At 45.2% G+C, this 19,933-nt stretch overlaps 1 protein-coding gene across 6 annotated transcripts in view; it reads left to right on the plus strand.

The window, feature by feature from the left end:
• The window catches only part of ACACB (acetyl-CoA carboxylase beta), a 159,959-nt gene that overhangs the window by 62,809 nt on the left and 77,217 nt on the right, over nucleotides 1–19,933 (plus strand). For all 6 annotated transcript variants that reach the window (XR_001828959.2, XM_017541459.2, XM_017541474.2 and 3 more), the window contains 9 exons: nucleotides 1,223–1,332; nucleotides 1,446–1,556; nucleotides 4,651–4,860; nucleotides 5,576–5,746; nucleotides 11,030–11,191; nucleotides 13,545–13,708; nucleotides 14,486–14,636; nucleotides 14,720–14,823; nucleotides 16,500–16,581. Coding sequence is in view for 5 of the 6 variants with exons in the window: in XM_017541459.2 (XP_017396948.1) it covers nucleotides 1,223–1,332; nucleotides 1,446–1,556; nucleotides 4,651–4,860; nucleotides 5,576–5,746; nucleotides 11,030–11,191; nucleotides 13,545–13,708; nucleotides 14,486–14,636; nucleotides 14,720–14,823; nucleotides 16,500–16,581 (1,265 nt within the window). In the remaining variant the exon portion in view is untranslated. The remainder of the gene's footprint in view (nucleotides 1–1,222; nucleotides 1,333–1,445; nucleotides 1,557–4,650; nucleotides 4,861–5,575; nucleotides 5,747–11,029; nucleotides 11,192–13,544; nucleotides 13,709–14,485; nucleotides 14,637–14,719; nucleotides 14,824–16,499; nucleotides 16,582–19,933) is intronic.

The following is a 19,933-nucleotide window of genomic DNA, read 5'->3' on the forward strand; positions in this document are numbered from 1 at the left end:
AAAAAAAAAAAAAAAAAAATTAACTGGTTATGGTGGTGCATGCCTGTAGTCTCAGCTACCCAGGAGGCTGAGGTGGGAGGATCGCTTGAACCTCGGAGGTCGAGGTTACAGTGAACTGTGATGGTGCCGCTGTACTCCAGCCTGGGTGGCGAGACCCATCTTTAAAAGGAAACCACAACCCATCTTATATTTCTCAGTTTGTGACTTTTTTTTCCACTAATGAATATCTTTCTATGTAAAAAATACGCTTTATACCATTTAAGATGCCTGCATAGGATTATATCTTATGGATGTGTCATAATTTACTCAACAGTCCTCATAGTTAAACAATTCAGGTGGTTTCCAATTTATTTTTTCTAATTTAAAAAAATATTCAAAGGAATGGAGCTTTGATAATCTTACAGCTAAATTTATGTGTGCATTTTAATAATTTTCTTAGGATAAATTCCTAACCATGGAATTTCTAGGACAAATTAAAAAATAAATAGGAGAGTCTCAGAAGTTTCTATTAAATTTGATTTTTTTCTCCTACAGGTTGAATTTTAAATTTGGGATGGAAAATTTATTTCATTTGTTAAATCTTTGCATGGTTTTGGAAAATAATTATTCACATATAAATGACTCCATAAGGTAGAATTGGGATTTTTTTTGGGGGGGGTTAGATTAATATGGTTGTTGTTGGTAGACTCAGCCTGAGTTTCTTTCCTTTTTTTGTTATTTTGTTTTTTGAGACAGAGTCTCAATCTGCCACCCAGGCTAGACTGTCGTGGCACGATCATGGCTCACTGCAGTCTTGACCTCCTGGGCTCAAGTGATCCTCCAGCATCAGCCTCCTGAGTAGCTGGGACTACAGGCTCATGCCACCATGCCTGGCTAATTATAATTTTTTTTTTTATAGCGACAAGGTCTCACTATGTTGCCCAGGACGGTCTTAAACTCCTGGGCTCAAGCGATCCCCCACCTTATCCTCCCAAAGCGCTAGGATTACAGGCATGAGCCACCACTCCCAGCAGTTAGTTTCTAAAGCTCGATTTCTTACTCAAGGTTGGGTTAGTTCTTGAAATAAAAAGCCATTGTGAGAAACTGAAGGGATGTGTTTGCATTCCGCTGGTCCAGAAGCCCAGGTGTAGCACTACGTCGGCAGGGAGAGGCCCTGTGGTTTCTGGGTTGTGTGTGTTTCTCCCGGATTTGGGAGGAATCAGCTTTGTTTGTGACTCTCCAGGCCTGACAGTGGAGTGGACAGAAGATGATCTGCAGCAGCGGGAAAGAATCAGTGTACCAGAAGACGTTTACGACCAGGGTTGCGTGAAAGATGTAGACGAGGGCTTGGAGGTAAATGCAGAGCCTGCGGGGGCCGAGGGGCCAGAGCTGAACCCCCTCTTTGTCCTGGTAGCAGTTGGCAACTGCCTAACCTCTAAAGAGGTCTGTTTGTCCTTTGCACCCAGGCAGCAGAAAAAATTGGTTTTCCATTGATGATCAAAGCTTCTGAAGGTGGCGGAGGGAAGGGAATCCGGAAGGCTGAGAGTGTGGAGGACTTCCCGATCCTTTTCAGACAAGTGAGCAGTTATTGCTGTGTCTTTTCCCATCTGTCTTTGGGAATTGTTTGTGGGCTGCCAGGTTATTTGTCTTAGCATTATCCTGTGGCAGTCAAGAAGACTTTTGTAGGAGCTGGATGTATTGTTGTATTTTGCAACAAATGTCTACATTTTTACTCAGAAAAGCCCACGGTTTTGTGTTGATCTTTACAGCATCTTTTAGGTTCAAGTCTATAAATTGGTGCATCTAGAAATGATTTCAGAGATACAGGATCTAAATAGCTGTTTGTGACTATGTTGGCCTGTGGACGAATTATATGTTTTTATAAATTTTAGTACTCTCGGTATTTCTAATGTTTCTAGATGATCTATTTTATTTTATTTTTGAGACAGTCTTACTCTCACTCAGGCTGGAGTGCAGTGACGTGATCTCAGCTCACTGCAACCTCTGCCTCCCAGGTTCAAGCGATTCTAGTGCCTCAGCCTCGCGAGTAGCTGGGATTACAGGTGTGTGCCACCCTGCCCAGCTCATTTTTTGTCTTTTTAGTAGAGACAGGGTTTCACCACATAGGCCAGGCTGGTCTCAAACTCCTGGCCTTGAGTAATCCGCCCGCCTTGGCCTCCCAAAGTGCTGGGATTACAGGCGTGAGCCACTGCACCCTGCCTGATCGATTTTAACTGTAGGAATGAATTGCGTATTTACTACTGGTAGCTAGTTTTCCTCTTTTAAAACCTTATGTCTGTTATTAGCAATGTTCAGAAAACATTTATACTGACAATCTTCCCATTCTTAAAACAACTTGAATATTTCTAGATTTTCTTCTAGACCTTCATGTATATATTTTAAAAAGTTGTATTCAGTCTACACAAAATTTTGTTCTGCATTTTAATATTCCAAATTGTAGATCATGAATATTGTTATTTTGTTATTCCAGCCCTGGCAACTATTTTGATGATTACCAGTATTTTATATGTTGCTATAGCTTTATTTATGAAACCTTGCCTTTTTTGTTAACTGTTTAGTTTATTTCCATTTTGTTATTATGAATAATTATGCAATAATACTATAGTATAATATGATATTCAGTGCTCTAACACTTAGCTCTTTTTTTTCTTCTGAATTATTTTCTTGAATAAAGATTTGGGGAGAAAAACTTGGTACATGCACTTTCAAACACGTATCGATCAGTATGTTGCTTTCTAGAATTTTACTAATTATAGCAGTCTTGGCAATATGTGAGTGTTATGTAAAGCAGCAGTTTCACTACCATGGTATCTCCGTTGGGGTGTGCAGGTGTTTTTCATTTCGGTGGGAGAGGGAATTGATATTAAAAGGGAAGTCGCAGCAGCAGTACAGAAAGTTCACATCTACCCTTCACCCAGTTTCACTCGTTAACATTCTTCATGTCACTTTGCGACTAAGAGATTAACATGGGCACTTTTCTGTTCAGTAGACTCCAGACTAGATTGAATTTCATCAGTTTTCGCACTAATGTCCCTTTCCTGTTGCGGGATTCAGTCCTGGTTTCCATATTGGATTAGGGGGTAATACAGATTGTAAAGCTTTTTTGCTTTTGAAAAAATAGACTTTATTTATTAGAGTAGTTTTAGGGTCACGGCAAAATGGAGCAGAAAGAATAGAGAGTTCTCACATACGCCGGGCCCCCATGTGCACGCAGACCCCCAAGCTTTTCTATTGTACTTACATGAGTGCACTATGAATATGTTCTTAATGTAAAAAGTCAATCAAGTCAGTGATGTGTTAAAAATAAAAAAGGGGCCAGGTGCAGTGGCTCACACCTGTAATCCCAGCACTTTGGGAGGCCAAGGCGGGTAGATTACCTGAGGTCAGGAGTTTGAGACCATTCTGGCCAATATGATGAAACCACATCTCTACTAAAAATACAAAAATTAGCCAGGCATGGGGGCACACGCCTGTAGTTCCAGCTACTCGGGAGGCTGAGGAAGGATAATCGCTTGAACCCGGGAGGTGGAGGTTGCAGTGAGCAGAGATGGCGCCACCGCACTCCAACATGGGCGACAGGAGCGAGACTCCATCTGAAAAAAAAAAAAGAATAAAAAAGGAAAAACCCTTTTCCCCATCACCTTCCAGCTCTCCTTTCTCAGATGTGACCACTGTTAGCAGCTGGCAGGGGGTCTCTTTTCAGCACTGCCACTGTCTATACTTTTTATAGACATTCATACAGTTGCTTTATTACTGTTTTCATAAGTGAGTTCGTCCCATGCATTATTGCAAATTGTTTTTTTAAACTTAAATTGTCTTAGAAATCATTGTGCTTGTATACTTCCTCTCGCACTGTCTTTAAGAATCTCTAGAAGATATGCCTATAAAACAATGCCTTACAGCTCTTAACAGGATGAAGTAAGTTTGTCCTTAGATTCCACCCAGGAGAGCTAGCTGAGAAAGCGCAGTAAGTAGAAGAAAAAGACAACTGCAGATTAGCGTGTTTTGGTCCCATTTTCATTAAAAGAAACTTTCTCTGTATGTGTTGCTATAGGCATGGAAGAAAGCCAGTTTGGATGTCAAACCCTTAACAATGTATTTTCTTTAGGGGATGTGATCATGGGGAAATTTTACCATTTTCACAAAGTCCAACTTAAAAAAGAGAATATGTAGCAGGCAGTGACTATCTGGGGCTGGTAGGGCAGATGGTAAAGGAATTTACCAACACAGTTGGTAGGTAAAGAAAGGCAGATTTATTGGAGGAAGTATGAAAATCTGTTGCAAGATTGCAACGGGCAGCACAGCAGAGAAGGGGCTGTCTGCAAAGAGACAAAGGCCAGTGGGAGGTTTTTTAGGGTGGTGCTGGACGAGGGGCTATAAGGTCGTTATGTCCTGGGGTTGTGATTAGCCATCTCTCAGCGCAGGTGTTCATTGGTCTTCCCCACCTGGGGCCCTCCCCCTCCCTTGTTACTTACTTATCAGGACTCCACAGAATATTATGTCTTTAAGACAATGAAAGAGATCGGCAGAGTCCTGGATGGGTACGCTAACCACATCACTGCTTTTGTTTCATGTCCTCTCCTGAGAACTTCCAGAAGCTTCCAGAGCTGGTTTCCCCATGAAGATCAGGCTTCTCTGCTTGCCCGACAGGTACAGAGTGAGATCCCAGGCTCGCCCATCTTTCTCATGAAGCTGGCCCAGCACGCCCGTCACCTGGAAGTTCAGATCCTCGCTGACCAGTATGGGAACGCTGTGTCTCTGTTTGGTCGAGACTGCTCCATCCAGCGGCGGCATCAGAAGATCATTGAGGAGGCACCGGCCACCATCGCCCCGCTGGCCGTGTTCGAGTTCATGGAGCAGGTACGTTTCTCAGAGCCCAGGGGGCAGCTTCAGAGGGAGTCTTCTCAGCTCAGAGTCAGGAAGAACTTTCTGTCTCTAACGTCAGAAAGAGCTTTCTACCGTCAGTGTGGCTGGATGGTGGCATGGATGCCCAACAAAAGGGAGGAGGGCCCATTCTAGAGGTGATTTCAGCATCACATAGGTCTATTGGATTAGCACATCTGTGAAGTCCCCAACTATTTATTTTCTCTCCCTTCCCCTCCCCCCTCCCCTCCCTATCCCTCCTTTGCCCTCCCTTCCCCATCTCTTTTCTTCTTTCATTTTTTAGAGCGTCTCACTGTGTTGCCTAGGCTGGAGTGCAGTGGTGCAATCAGAGTTTACCGCTGCCTCTAACTCCTGGGCTTAAGTGATCCTCCCACCTCAGCCTCCTGAGTAGCTGGGACTACAGACACATGTCACCATGTCCCGATAATCAAAAAAAAATTTTTTTTGTAGAGACAGAATCTTGCTATGTTGCCCCAGCTGGTCTCGAACTCCTGGCCTCAAGTGATCATCCCGCCTTGGCCTTCTTAAGCACTAGGGTGACAGGCATGAGCCACCACGCCTGGCCAGTCCTAAAATATTTTACACGTAGCAGGTGTTCAGTCTGCATTTGGTGAAGGAACTGATAGTCATCATTTCCAGTTCCCCGAGGAGACCTCTGGAACCCACTTGGCCTCTTTCTGTTTCTTCACAGTGTGCTGTCCGCCTGGCCAAGACCGTGGGCTACGTTAGTGCAGGGACAGTGGAATACCTCTACAGCCAGGACGGCAGCTTCCACTTCTTGGAGCTGAATCCTCGCCTGCAGGTGGAACATCCCTGCACAGAAATGATCGCTGACGTCAATCTGCCGGCCGCCCAGCTACAGGTGAGAAAACTGGCTCGGGGCCCTGGGACTTCTCTGCCCTAGGTTGCGGGGGCATGTCCTGCTCCCATTAGTCCATCCTGCCCATCTCTTGGCTGGTTGTCCCAGGGGACTGACTGGCCAAAGAGCACTTTGAGAAACCTGTAAAAGCTACAGTTCTCCTTGGGGAAATACTTTTTTTTATTTTTTTGAGATGGAGTTTTGCTCTTGTTGCCCAGGCTGGAGTGCAATGAGACGATCTTGGCTCACCGCAACCTCTGCCTCCAGGGTTCAAGCGATTCTCCTGCCTCAGCCTCCCGAGTGGCTGGGATTACAGGCATGCACCATCACGCCCAGCTAATTTTGTATTTTTCTGTAGAGACAGGGTTTCTCCATGTTGGTCAGGCTGGTCTCGAACTCCCAACCTCAGGTGATCTGCCTGCCTCAGCCTCCCAAAATGATGGAATTATAGGCTTGAGCCACCATGCCGGGCAAAAATATCTTTTATACAATTTCATGGCATTCATGGACCTCTGATACCTATTCATAGACCCAGAGAAATGTGTCTTAACCTTTTTATCATTACCGCTTCCCGCCAGGAGCTTTTGAACACGTTTATATCCTCATCCCTGTCTTGTGAAACTTTAATATCACAGATATACCACATATCTGTTTGGATATTGTAGATATAGCTGTGCTTTATTCATAAAAAGAGTGAGATTTGTGTCATTCCCAAGGACAAATATTTGTCTCTTCAGAGGCAGTATCACCCCTGTTAAGAATATGTGACCCAGAGTTATAAACTTTTGGATTAAAGGGAATGCTAAATTTCTTTTTATTTTTAATTTTTATGGCTATATAGTAAGTGTATATATTTATAGGGTACAAGGGAGATTTTGTTACAGGCATGCAATGTGTAATAATCACGTCAGGGTAAATGGGTATCCATCCCCTCCAGCATTGATCCTTTCTTTGTGTTACGGTGTTATGAACATTCCAATTATACTCTTTTAGTTAATTTTAAAATGTACAATAAATTATTGTTGACTGTGGTCGCCCTGTTGTACTATATCAAATACAAAGCCATATTCATTCTATTAATCGCTCCAGTTTTGCTCCCATTCACCATCCTTTCTTTCCATGCTCCTACCTCTTCCTTTCCAGCCTCTGGTAAATATCGTTTTATTCTCTGTTTCTGTGAGTTCCATTGCTTTAATTTTTAGCTCCCACAGATAAGTGAGAACATGCAAAGTTTGTTTTTCTGTGCCTGGCTCATTTCAATTGACATAATGTTCTCCAGTTCCATCCATGTTGTTGCAAATGATGGTCGCACTCTTTTATGGCTGAATAGTACACCATTGTGTGTACGTACGTACCACCTTTTCTTTCTTTTCTTTTTTTTTTTTTTTTTTTTTTTGAGATTGAGTCTTGCTCTGTCGCCCAGGCTGGAGTGCAGTGGTATGACTTTGGGTCATTGCAAACTCCACCTCCCAGGTTCAGGCAATTATCCTGCTTCAACCTCCCGAGTAGTTGGGAGATGGGGTTTCACCGTATCGGCCAGGTCAGTCTCAAACTCCTGACCTCAGATGATCCACCCACCTCAGCCTCCCAAAGCGTTGGGATTACAGGCGTGAGCCACTGCACCTAGCCTGTACCACATTTTCTTTATCGAATCATCTGTTGATGGACATTTAGGTTGATTCCAAATCTTGGCTATTGTGAATAGTGACACAATAAACATGAGAGTACCGCTGTCTCTTCCATATACTGATTTCCTTCCTTTGGAATATATACTTCGCAGTAGGATTGCTGGATTCTATGGTAGTTCTACGTTGTCCTCCATAGTGGTTGTACTAATTTTCAGTCCCACCAGCAGTGTCTGAGGGCTCCCTTTTCTCCACATCCTCACTAGCATTTCTTATTGCCTGTCTTTTGGAGAAAAGCCATTTTAACTGGAGTGAGACGATGCCTCATTGTAGTTTTGATTTGCATTTCTCTGATGATCAGTGGTGTTGAGTGCCTTTCCTATACCTGTTTGCCATTCAGATGTCTTCTTTTGGGAAATGTCTATTCAGATCTTTTGTCTAGTTTTAATTGGATTAGTTAGACTTTCTTTCTACTGAGTTGTTTTAGCTTCTCTTTTGTTGTTGAGACAGGACCTTGCCCTGTTGCCCAGGCAGGAGTACAGTGGCGCCGTCATGCCTCACTGCAATCTTGACCTCCTGGGCTCAAGTGATTCTTCCACATCAGCCTCCTGAGTAGCTGGGGCTGCAGGTGTGCACCACCATGCCTAACTGACTTTTAAAAATTTTGTGTAGAGATAAGGGCTTGCTTTGTTGTCAAGGCTGGTCTCAGACTCTTGGGCTCAAGCAATCCTCCACCTCAGCTTTCCGAAGTGCTGAGGTTACAGGCCTCAGTCACCATGCTCATCCTTGAGCTTCTTATGTATTCCGGTTCTTAATCCCTTGTCAGATGGATAGTTGCAAATGTCTCCTCCAGGCTATGACTTGTCTCTTCCCTTTGTTGATTGTTTCCTTTGCTGTGCAGAAGTTTCTTAACTTGATGTGATCCCATTTGTCCTTTTTTTTTGCTTTAGCTGTCTCTGCCTTTGATGTATTACTCAATAAATATTTGCCCAGACCAGTGTTCCCGAGAGGTCCCCCAATGTTTTCTTTTAGAAGTTTCATAATTTCAGGTCTTAAATTTAAGCCTTTAATCCATTTAGATTTGAAGAATTTATGGTTCTTCATTGATGATTCTGCATATGGATATCCAGTTTTCCTAGCACCATTTATTGTATTGAAGAGATTTTTTTCCCCACTGCATATTCTTTGCAAGTTTGTCAAAAATGAGTTCACTGTAGATGTATGGATTTGTTTCTGGTTTCTCCATTCTGTCCCATTGGTCTATGTGTTTGTTTTTATGTCAGTACCATACTGTTTTGGTTACTGTAGCTCTGCAGTATAACTCATAGTCAGGTAATTTGATTCCTCCAGTGTTTGTTCTTTTTATTCAGGATGGTATTGGCTATTCTGGGTCTTTTGTGTTTCCATATAAATTTTAGGATTACTTTTTCTATTTATGTGAAGAATGTCATTGGTATTTTGATAGGGATTGCACTGAATCTATAAATTGCTTTGGGTAATATGGCCATTTTAACAATACTGATTCTTCCAAACCATGAACATGAAATATGTTTCCACTTTTTTGAGTCCTCTTCAATTTCTTACATCAGTGTTTTATACTTTTTGTTATAGAGACCTTTCACTTATTTGGTTAAGTTTATTCCAGAGATTTAATTTTATTTGTAGCTATTGTAAATAGAATTACTTTCTTGATTTATTTTTCCAGATAATTTGCTCTTGGCATATAGAAACGCTACTGATTTTCATATGTTGATTTTGCATCCTGCAAATTTACTGAATTTGTTTATCAGTTTGAATAGTTTTTTTGGTGGATTCTTTAGGTTTTTCCAATTATAAGATCATATCATCTGCAAACAAGGATAATTGGACTTCTTTCTTTCCAATTTGGATGCCCTTTATTTCTTCTCTAAATTTTTTATTGTTTTCGTCCATCCTTCCTTCTTTCTTCTCTCCATCCCTCCCTTCCTCTTTCTTCCTTCAGCAGAATTAAAAAAATTTTTCTCTATTTTTTGAGTTTGAAAGATTTCAAAAAAGTTGCAAGAATGATACAGTTGACACCCATACGCCCTGCATGTAGGTCTATCAGTTGCCACATTTGCTTTGTCTCTCCTCTGTCTGTCTAATTTTGGGGTACTCAATTTTTTTTTGAGACAGAGTCTCTCACTCTGTCACCCAGGCTGGAGTGCAGTGCCATGATCTCAGCTCACTGCAACCTCCGCCTCCAGGGTGCAAGCGATTCTCCTGCCTCAGCCTCCCGAGTAGCTGGGATTATAGGTGCACACCACCATGCCAAGCTAATTTTTGTATTTTTAGTAGAGACAGGGTTTCATCATGTTGGCCAGGCCGGTCTTGACCTCCTGACCTCAACTGATCCGCCCACCTCAGTCTCCCAAAGTGCTGGGATTACAGGCATGAGCCACCATGGCCGGCCATGGGCTGAATCTTTTGAGCAATGGTTTGAATGAACCTTTGTAACATATGCCTCCGAATACTTTAGCCTAAGGGCCTCCTAGAACAAAAGCATTCTGGTCCAATATCCTAGTGCCATTAAGACACTTGAAAACAGAGCTTTGATACCACATCTATAATCTAATATGTACCATTCACTTTAAATATTTTCCTTGTTGTTCTAATAATGTCTCTTTATGACTGTTTTTTGTTTGTCACCTAAATCCGAGCTCCAACCCAGGGTGACACATTCCATTTTATTTTCATGTGTCTTTAATCTGAAAGCATTCCATAATCTTTTTTCATCCTTGACATTAGCATTAAATTTTTTTTTTTTTGAGATGGAATGCAGCGGTGCAATCCACTCTGTTACCCAGGCTGGATACCGTGGTGCAATCACAGCTTGCTACAGCGTCAACTCCCAGGCTCAAGTGATCCTCCCACCTCAGCCTCCTGGGTAGCTGGGACCATAGGTGCAAGTCACCATGCCCAGCTAATTTTTAAAAATTTTTTTCTGTAGAGATGGAGTCTCATTATGTTGCCCAGGCTGGTCTCCAACTCCTAGGCTCAAGTGATCTGCCTGCCTCGGCCTTCCAAAGTGCTGGGATTACAGGCGTGGACACTGGCCTTCTTGAGTTCAGGCAGAAGGTCCCTCACTCTGGATTTCTCTGGTTGTTTCTTCCTGGTTCGATTCCTGCTACACATTTTGGCAGAATATGACACAGGTGTGTGTCCTTAATACATCCCATCATGAGGCACCAGATATTAAATTTGATCATTTGGTTAACCTGGTTCCATAATTGTCTACCTTTTACCCATTCTTCATGTCCAGTTTCTCCCTCGGATGCCCTTTGCAAAAACCTCTTTTAAGTCTGCAGCCAACACTGGTTACTTCTCACCTTCCCTAGCTCTAAAAGTCTAGCGCTTTTACGTGATGAGTGTATTTTCTTGTGTGATGTTGTTTCATAAATATTTTTTCTTTTCCCAACTGTGCTATTTGCTCCACTATGAAAAGTTCATGCCTATGGCTTTTTTCTTTTCTTTCTTTGCCTCTCTGGCCACAGTAGAGTACCATGTTGTCTATAGAGTAGTGCCCATATATCCTAAATCATTGACTGAACCCCTTCCTCTGTTGCATCTACCACTGTGTCTGGTGTTTGGGGCCATGTTCTGGTAGGACTGACAGTCTGTGGGTTGGATCTCTTGATTTTAGATCGCCATGGGCGTACCTCTGCACCGGCTGAAGGACATCCGGCTTCTATACGGAGAGTCGCCATGGGGAGTGACTCCCATTTCTTTTGAAACCCCCTCAAACCCTCCCCTCGCCCGAGGCCACGTCATTGCTGCCAGAATCACCAGCGAAAACCCAGATGAGGCAAGTCATGGGGGCCCCTGTGTTTCTGCCATCTCAGATCTCCCAGCCTGTGGGGGACCCTGTATGTTAGGCTGGGAAGAGACACCCACATGCTATCCAGGCATCTCAGTTTACAAATGGGGAAACTGAGGCACAGGAAGGGACATGCTGTGTTTTATTGGATCATTGGATTTACTAGATTTTTATTTATTTTTATTTTTATTTTTGAGATGGAGTCTTACTCTGTCACCCAGCCTAGAGTGCAGTGTTGTAATCTTGGCTCACTATAACCTCCACCTCCCGGGTTTAAGCTATTCTCCTGCCTCAGCCTCTCAAGTAGCTGGGATTATAGGCACCCACCACCACGCCCGGCTAATTTTTTTTTTTAAGACGGGGTTTCACCATGTTGGTCAGGCTGGTCTTGAACTCCTGACCTCAGGTGATCCACTGGCCTTGGCCTCCAAAGTGCTTGGATTACAGGCGTGAGCCACCATGCCCGGCCTAATTTTTGTATTGTTAGTAGAGATGGGGTTTCACCATGTTGGCCAGGGTGGTCTTGAACTCCTGACTCGAGTGATCTGCCCACTGCAGCCTCCCAAAGTGCTGGGATTATGGGCTTGAGCCACTGCCCCCAGATTTATTGGATTTTTGGATTATTGCCAGTCTCCGGGCCGAGCCTTCCCGTGTCTCAGTACTCACTTACAGGATACTACTGCTGCTGGACATTGTCACCCCAAGTTACAGGCAAGAAGCCTGGGCTAACTTGCTCCCTGTCTCCCACCTGGGACCTGCCGAGGCCTGTCAGTGGATGCCAAAAGCCATGCCCATCTTTGGGACAAGCAGCCAGGTTTAGAGCCCAAGTCCTTGGATTTCCGGCCCCGTGTGCTTTTTCCCGCAGTATAAAGTCTGGCTCATTGTAGAGAGTCCCTTTGTGACTTGGCTTTACTTGGGTCTTAAAAAACAAACCAACTGGCATCCCTTACAGTTTACATGCATATTGACTGTTGATGGTCACAGAACTCATCAATCTACTACAACATAATTGCTTAATTATTACATTCAGGAATCTGGGGGTAAGAGAGGGTACACCTCCACCCCTTTTAATTAAATAATTTAAGCTCCGGTACCTGTATTTGTTTGGGGTTCTTGGCTGCGAACCAAACACCAACTCTGGTGGACAAGCAAAAGGGGAATTTTTTGGAGGGATAATGGCTTGTTCCCAGGTTGCTGGGAGGATGGAGGACCAGGTATGGCCACAGCCCAGGCACTTGGGCCGCTCCATCTCCCACCTCTACATACTTCTCCCCAAAAACTCATCCCTTAGTTCAGGAGCCCCAAGCCCAGTGACAGGTGCTATGTCCACCCACTCTTACCAAAACTGTACTCAGAGGGAGACGAGCTGTCCCCCCAGTGGGGATAAGGTGTGTTGACAGCGGCCTGGCTGATGGGGTGAGGAAGAGGGGAATGGAGCAAGGGAGGGAGGGAGGGGTAGCAAAGGAAGGAGGGAAGTGAGGAAGGAAGAAGGGAGAGAGGGAGGGAGGAAGGGAACGAGGGAAGGAAGAAGGAAGGAGAGAAGAAAGGAAGGAAATTTCAATGAAATGGCCTCTTCCCAGCAGCAAGAGGCCTGCCTGGGATGCCCTGGATTTCTTCACCTGCAGAGGTTTTCATTATCCAGAATGGGAAATCTAACCTGTCTTCACTTTTATTTAAACTTTTTATTTTTAAAATGTCGAGCATATATAGTCAGAATGTCCCTTCACCCAGCTCCAACAATCATCAACATTCACCCATTTAATTTAACACCTGCACGGCCATCTCCATCCCAACTTGCATATTTTATTTATTTATGGATTGGAGACAGGGTCTTGTCTGTCACCCAGGCTGGAGTACAGTGGTGCAGTCATGCCTCACTGCAGCCTAATCTCCTGGGCTCAAGCAATCCTCCTGCTTCAGCCCCACAAGTAACTGGGACTATAGGCATGCGCCACCACGCCTGGCTATTTTTTAAAAAAAATTTTGTAGAGATGGGGTCTCCTGATGTTACTCTGGCTGGTTTTGAACTCCTGGGCTCAAGTGATCCTCCTGTCTCTGCCTCCCAAAGTGCTGGGATCATAGACGTGAGCCACCGTGACTGGCCCAAATTGGTTATTTTTTTACAATTAAAAAAATAAGAATTGTAGGCATTGAGGTGCTCACATGGGTACACCCATGAATAGATCCATCCATACCTGTAACAAGAGATATCAGTATTTTCTTGACTACTCTAAGCTTTGGTTAGTGTAGGGGATCTTGGGTTTTCCCAGGACTGAATTCTGATGAAAATATATCTGGAGTAATGACTTCTTCCATTTTGCGTTTTCTGTCTGGACTCCAGGGGTTTAAGCCGAGCTCTGGGACCGTCCAGGAACTGAATTTCCGCAGCAGCAAGAACGTGTGGGGTTACTTCAGCGTGGCCGCTGCCGGAGGCCTGCACGAGTTTGCGGATTCCCAGTTTGGGCACTGCTTCTCCTGGGGAGAGAACCGGGAAGAGGCCATTTCGTCAGTATCTCCTTTCTTCCCTCCCTCCCTTCCTCCCTCCCTCTCTTCCTCCCTGTAACTGGGATTACAGGTGTGGACCACCATGCTCGGCCAGCTCTCTCTACTAATCATTAACTATTATAGTCAATAATTACAGCAGTGATAACTAATCACGCTCATAGTTTTAACATTTTTGATCAATGACCATGTGCATTACTTGGATTGATCATTTCAATCCTCAAACACCCTCATGAAGTCAGGGCTAAATTTTCCACTTGAGGAAACTGAGGCACAGAGCACTCAAGTCACTTGGCCAAGATTACCCAGCCGGTAAACCGTGGCTCTGAATCAATATACTGGCTGTGTCAGTCAGAGCCCTCTCTTAGCTCCTGTGCTTTTCTTTTTTTATTTTTATTTTGGAGACAGAGTCTCACTCTGTCATCCAGGCTGGAGTGCAGTGGCTTGATCTCAGCTCACTGCACCTTCTGCCTTCCGGGTTCAAGCAATTCTCCTGCCTCAGCCTCCTGAGTAGCTGGGATTATAGGCATGCGCCACCATGCCCAGCTAATTTTTATATTTTTGGTAGAGCTGGGGTTTTGCCATGTTGCTCAGGCTGGTCTTAAACTCCTGACCTCAGGTGATCCGCCTACCTCAGCCTCCCAAAGTGCTGGGATTACAGGTGTGAGACACCGCGCCTGGCCACTCCTGTGCTTTTCTAGTTCTTTGAACCAGACAATTGCAGGAACTGTTGATATATGCATGAAATTGGAAAATAACCCATGTGCCTTTTCCTTCAAGGAACATGGTGGTGGCTTTGAAGGAACTGTCCATCCGGGGTGACTTTAGGACCACCGTGGAATACCTCATTAACCTTCTGGAGACCGAGAGCTTCCAGAACAACGACATTGACACCGGGTGGCTGGACTGCCTCATCGCCGAGAAAGTGCAGGTGGGGAGCGAGCTGCCTGTGTTTCCCCTGTGGAGGGCCAAGACCTCAGCTTCCTGAAGATACTGAAGTGCATTCTCTCCTAGGCCGAGAAGCCGGATATCATGCTCGGGGTGGTATGCGGGGCCTTGAATGTGGCTGATGCGATGTTCAGGACGTGCATGACAGATTTCTTACACTCCCTGGAAAGGTAGGGCCCGAGGCAGTTCCCTTCCCCTTTTGTGGTACTTGTTAGTGGCTTAGGAAGCAGAACATGTCTCCTTTATTTGTGTGGCCAGTTAGTCACCAGGCAATTAGTGAGTCTCTCCTCCGGTCTTGCATCTGGGAAATTCCTCTGTGGATAAACCGAGGCCACCCTCAAGGAGGCCGTGGGTCAGGGATGGGATTCTGAAGGCCAGGGGAGCAGTCAGCGTATAGACTGCTGTGTATGGATCCATGCTGACTTGTGTAAGGTACATCATAATAGTGAGGAGTTCTGCGTTCAAGGAGGTGGATTCGGGAAGCAAAGTGGCTGAAAGGTTATCTCTGCAGATGGGTTCATTCCCAGACCATCACCTGAATCAGAGGGTTATCATGAAATGGACCAGGATGGAAAGCAGCAGGTGATCTCTGTTAGGATTGGCCAGAGTTTCTCAGCCTCAACACCATTAACATTTTGGGCTGGATCGTTTTTTGTTGTGGGAGCCTGTCCTGCGCATTGTAGGATGTTACAGCATTCTTGGCTCTGCCCACTAAATGCCAGGAGCAGCCTTTCCCTCTGAGTAATGACAATCAGATATATCTCCAGACACTGTCCAATGTCCCAGGGTTAGGAACAGAATCACCCCCAGTTGAGAACTGCTGTGAAAGGCAAATGAAACTATCAAAAAGAAAATAAAAGGAGAAACTTTTTTTTTTGAGACAGAGTCTTGCCCTGTCACCCAGGCTGTCAGAGTCTAGTGGCATGATTACAGCTCACTGCAGCCTCGACTTCCTGGGCTCCAGTGATCTGCCCACCTCAGCCTCCCAAGTCATTGGGACCACTGGTGCATGCCATCATGCCTGGCCAGTTTTTAAAAATTTTTTGTATAGATGGGATCTCACTGTGTTGCCCCCCCAGCCTGGTCTTAAACTCATGGCCTCAAGTGATCCTCCTGACCCAACTCCCAAAGTGCTGGGATTATAGGCATGAGCCACTGCGCCTGGCGAGAAATCTCTTTAGTGCTTGGTTATGCTTTTGAACGGTAGTAGAATCACGGTCCTCTGGTTTCTTATATAAGCAGGAGGCAGGATCTTAAATGTGAAATTTTTCTGAGAGACCGTTATGGATTTTGCTCCTGAAAAGCCTTCTTAAGATTTCAAATCCTTCAGCAAGCACCGATTCCTTAAGTTCTGAGGAATGTCAGCCTCCTTGGGATGATTCAGGTTCTGTGCGTTATCTTTTAATCGAACGTAGCTTTTTTTTTTTTTTTTTTTGAGACACAGTCTCACTCTGTTGCCCAGGCTGGAGTGCAATGGTGTGATCTCGGCTCACTGCAACCTCTGCCTCCCAGGTTCAAGTGCTTCTTGTGCCTCAGCCTCTCAAGTAGCTAGGGTGACAGGCACATGCCACACACCTGGCTAATTTTTATATTTTTAGTAGAGATGAGGTTTTGTCGTGTTGGCCAGGCTGGGCTCGAACCCTTGGCCTCAAGTGATGTGACCACCTAGGCCTTCCAAGGTGCAGGGATTATGGGCGTGAGCCACTGCACCCAGCCCAGGCTTGGCATTTTTAGTGCAGTCGGGTTTGCTGATGCAGAGAGCTGTGTAATTTTTTTAAACACACGGGATGGCTGTGGAGTTCTCAGTTCCTCCCAAGGCTGACCACAGCCCTGTCTTTTCTTTCAGGGGCCAGGTCCTCCCAGCAGATTCACTACTGAACATTGTAGACGTGGAATTAATTTATGGAGGTGTTAAGTACATTCTCAAGGTAAATGCCCCCGTGCCTCTCTGATGTCTCCAGCAATCTGCAAGCTTCAGGGGGTTTCTTTCTTCCATGAACCATCCCTGGAGTGGATTTGCTCATGCTTGGGTTTCAGCACTTGTGTTCCCTGGGAATCCCCATGTAGTCCGTGACCTTGACACCTAAACACTTTGACTTTTAGAACATGTAGGGCTATGCAGTCCACAGAGGGCACGATGGAGCATGGGTAAGTTTCCTGTAGTTGCAGTGACAAGGTGCCACGAACTGGTTTAAACCAACAGAAATTTATTCTGTCTCAGTTCTGGAGGCCAAGTCTAAAATCAAGATATTGACAGGCCATAGTCTCTCTGAAGGCGCTAGGACAGGATCTGCTCTGAGCCCCCCCAGCTTTTGGAGTTGTTGGCAGTCCCTGGTGTTTTTTGGCTTGTGGATGCCTTGCCCCAGTCTCTGTCTCTGTCTTCTTTTTTTTTTTTTTTTTTTTTTTTTTTTTTTTTTTTTTTTTTTTTTTTTTTTTTTTGAGACGGAGTTTCACTCATGTTACCCAGGCTGGAGTGCAATGGCGCGATCTCGGCTCACCGCAACCTCCGCCTCCTGGGTTCAGGCAATTCTCCTGCCTCAGCCTCCTGAGTAGCTGGGATTACAGGCACACACCACCACGCCCAGCTAATTTTTGTATTTTTAGTAGAGACGGGGTTTCACCATGTTGGCCAGGATGGTCTCGATCTCTTGACCTCGTGATCCACCCGCCTCGGCCTCCCAAAGTGCTGGGATTACAGGCTTGAGCCACCACGCCTGGCCTTTTTTTTTTTTTTTCAAATGGAGTCTCACTCTGTCGCCCAGACTGGAGTGCAGTGGCACGATCTCAGCTCACTGCAACCTCCCTCTCCCAGGTTCAAGTGATTCTCCTGCCTCAGCCTCCTGAGTATCTGGGATTATAGGCATATGCCATCATGCCCAGCTAATTTTTGTATTTTCAGTTGAAATGGGATTTCACCATGTTGCCTAGGCTGGTCTTGAACTCCTGAGTTCAAGTGATCTGCCCACCTTGGCCTTGCAAAGTGCTGGGATTACAAGCATGAGCCACTGCCTAGCCTCTGCCCCCGTGCCCCCGTCTCTCTCTCTCTCTCTGTGTGTGTGTGTGTGTGTGTGTGTGTGTGTGTGTGTGGTGTGTGTTTACGTTGTCTTCCATGACTGTGTCTCTGTGTCTCCTCTCTTGTAAGAACACCAGTTACATTGGATTTAGTGCTCACCCTAATTCAATATGATTTCATCTTAAGTACATCTGCAAAGATCCCATTCCAAATAAGGTCACATTCCAAGGTTCCAGGACGGCCATGAATTTTGGAGGGTATTATTCAGCCCCCTGTAGAATGTGAGCAGGGCCTTGGCTAAGACAGCATAGCGGACCTGGGTCTGTTTCCAGGGCCTATGAGGCTGGTTTTGTTCTGTGTCTCTGCACCACGTGTGGATTTCTGGCATCTTCTCTGGTTTGCTACTGGAGTTCCGGGAGCTTATTCCGGTTGCTCTCCTCTGTTGGAAGTGTCTAGTAGCCCTTCATGGGCCATCCAAGGTCAGTTCAACAGAGTTTAGAGAATGTTCTGAGATGCACAGGAAGGGGCTGAGGCCTGGTGTCCCAGCGTGGTGCTCTGGACCCAGGGTCCTTGGGTGAGCCAGCTGCAGCATCGGTGCCCTGGGTTCCAGTGCAGTGGCAGGAGGCTGTGTCCCCTGTAAGTCCAGGCCTGCCCAGCACTCCCCAGCCTCACACTGTAGGGAGGGGAAGAGGACAGAGTTTGAATCTGCTTCTGAGACAGAATTTTTGTCTTCTTTAATTAATACTTTCTATTTAACAGTGATGAGCACGAGCAGAACTCACAACTTGGGAGATGTGGGGGCTTTAGTTCAACTAAACCTGTGTGTCGTTAATCAGGGTGTGCTTTCAAAATCATCCTCCTTTGCCCCTAATGCCTCTTGGCTACCTTTGGGGACCTGGCTGCCCCCAACTTGATTTTAAACGTCACACATGCACAATGTAGAAAATTCCAAAATTTCAAGCAACCATAAAGAATCAGGAAAATAAATCTACCATATGCTAATGCTTAGAGGTAATCATAATGAACATTTTTTTTTTTTTTTTGAGATAGAGTCTTGCTCTGTCACCCAAGCTGGAGTGCAGTGGCACAATCTCGGCTTGCTGCAACCTCTGCCTCCCGGTTTCAAGCGGTTCTCCTGCCTCAGCCTCCTGAGTAGCTGGGATTATAGGCGTGCGCCACCACGCTTGGCTAATTTTTGTTATTTTTAGTAGAGATGGGGTTTTACCATGTTGGTCAGGCTGGCCTCGAGCTCCTGACCTCGTGACCCACCCGCCTCGGCCTCCCAAAGTGCCAGGATTGTAGGCATGAGACACCGCGCCCAGCCCTGGTGAACATTTTCGCAAATCTTTGTTATATATTTTTTTCTTTTGCATTAATTTAAAAAAGTTGAGATCATGGTGCAAATACAGTTTTACAGCTCTGATATGATGATGTTATTAACAAAGTTTTCGATGTTATTAACATGAGTGGAAACGTGTCTGCAGCACTGTCTCCCTGAACCTGCAGTTTGATGGGAACGTTCCCTATGTACTGTGTCCAATATGCTGCATGTGGCAACTGAACACTTGAAAGTAGCAAGTGTGACTGAGGAACTGAATTTTACATTTTATTTAATTTTGGTCAATTTAAATAGCTGTGTGTGTCTGGGCTCACCATATTGGGCAGGGCAGATCTAGAGTGTTCCATTGCAAGGTTGATGGCTTGCTAGTTTGGTTCTAATTTTTATTGCTATCATAAACGATGTTGCAAAACACATTCCTCTATTTCTTGCTACTGTGTGTCATAACACGTGCATTTTATAGGTTGAAGGCCCTTTAGGGTGTGTGTGTTCTGAGAGAGAACTGAACTGAAGTAGCGGATGGGGCAGGCGCTCTTCCTGGAGGGAGGTGTAGTGCTGGGCCAGGGCCTGTCTGTGTGTCTCTCTTGCGTGTCCCAAAGCTCTTGTGTGCTGCTAGGCACAGCTGGGTCTGGGGAGCAGAGCCCTAGTCCATCTTCAGGTGTCTTAGTCCATTTGGGCTACTGTCACAAAATACCGAAGACTGGGTGGCTTCTACACCACAGACTGTATTTCTCTCAATTCGATGGGCTGGGAAGGTCATTATCAATATACTGACAGATTTGGTGTCTACTGAGGACCCACCTTTCCTTTCATAGATGCCGTCCTTTCACTATGTCCTTAGATGTCAGAAAGGGTCCAAGGAGCTCTACAAGACATCTTTTATAAGGGCACTAATCTCTTTTACGAGGGCCCCACCCTCATGATCTGA

Source organism: Cebus imitator, unplaced genomic scaffold (genome assembly GCF_001604975.1).
Source record: "Cebus imitator isolate Cc_AM_T3 unplaced genomic scaffold, Cebus_imitator-1.0 Scaffold8, whole genome shotgun sequence".
Taxonomy (NCBI): domain Eukaryota; kingdom Metazoa; phylum Chordata; class Mammalia; order Primates; family Cebidae; genus Cebus; species Cebus imitator.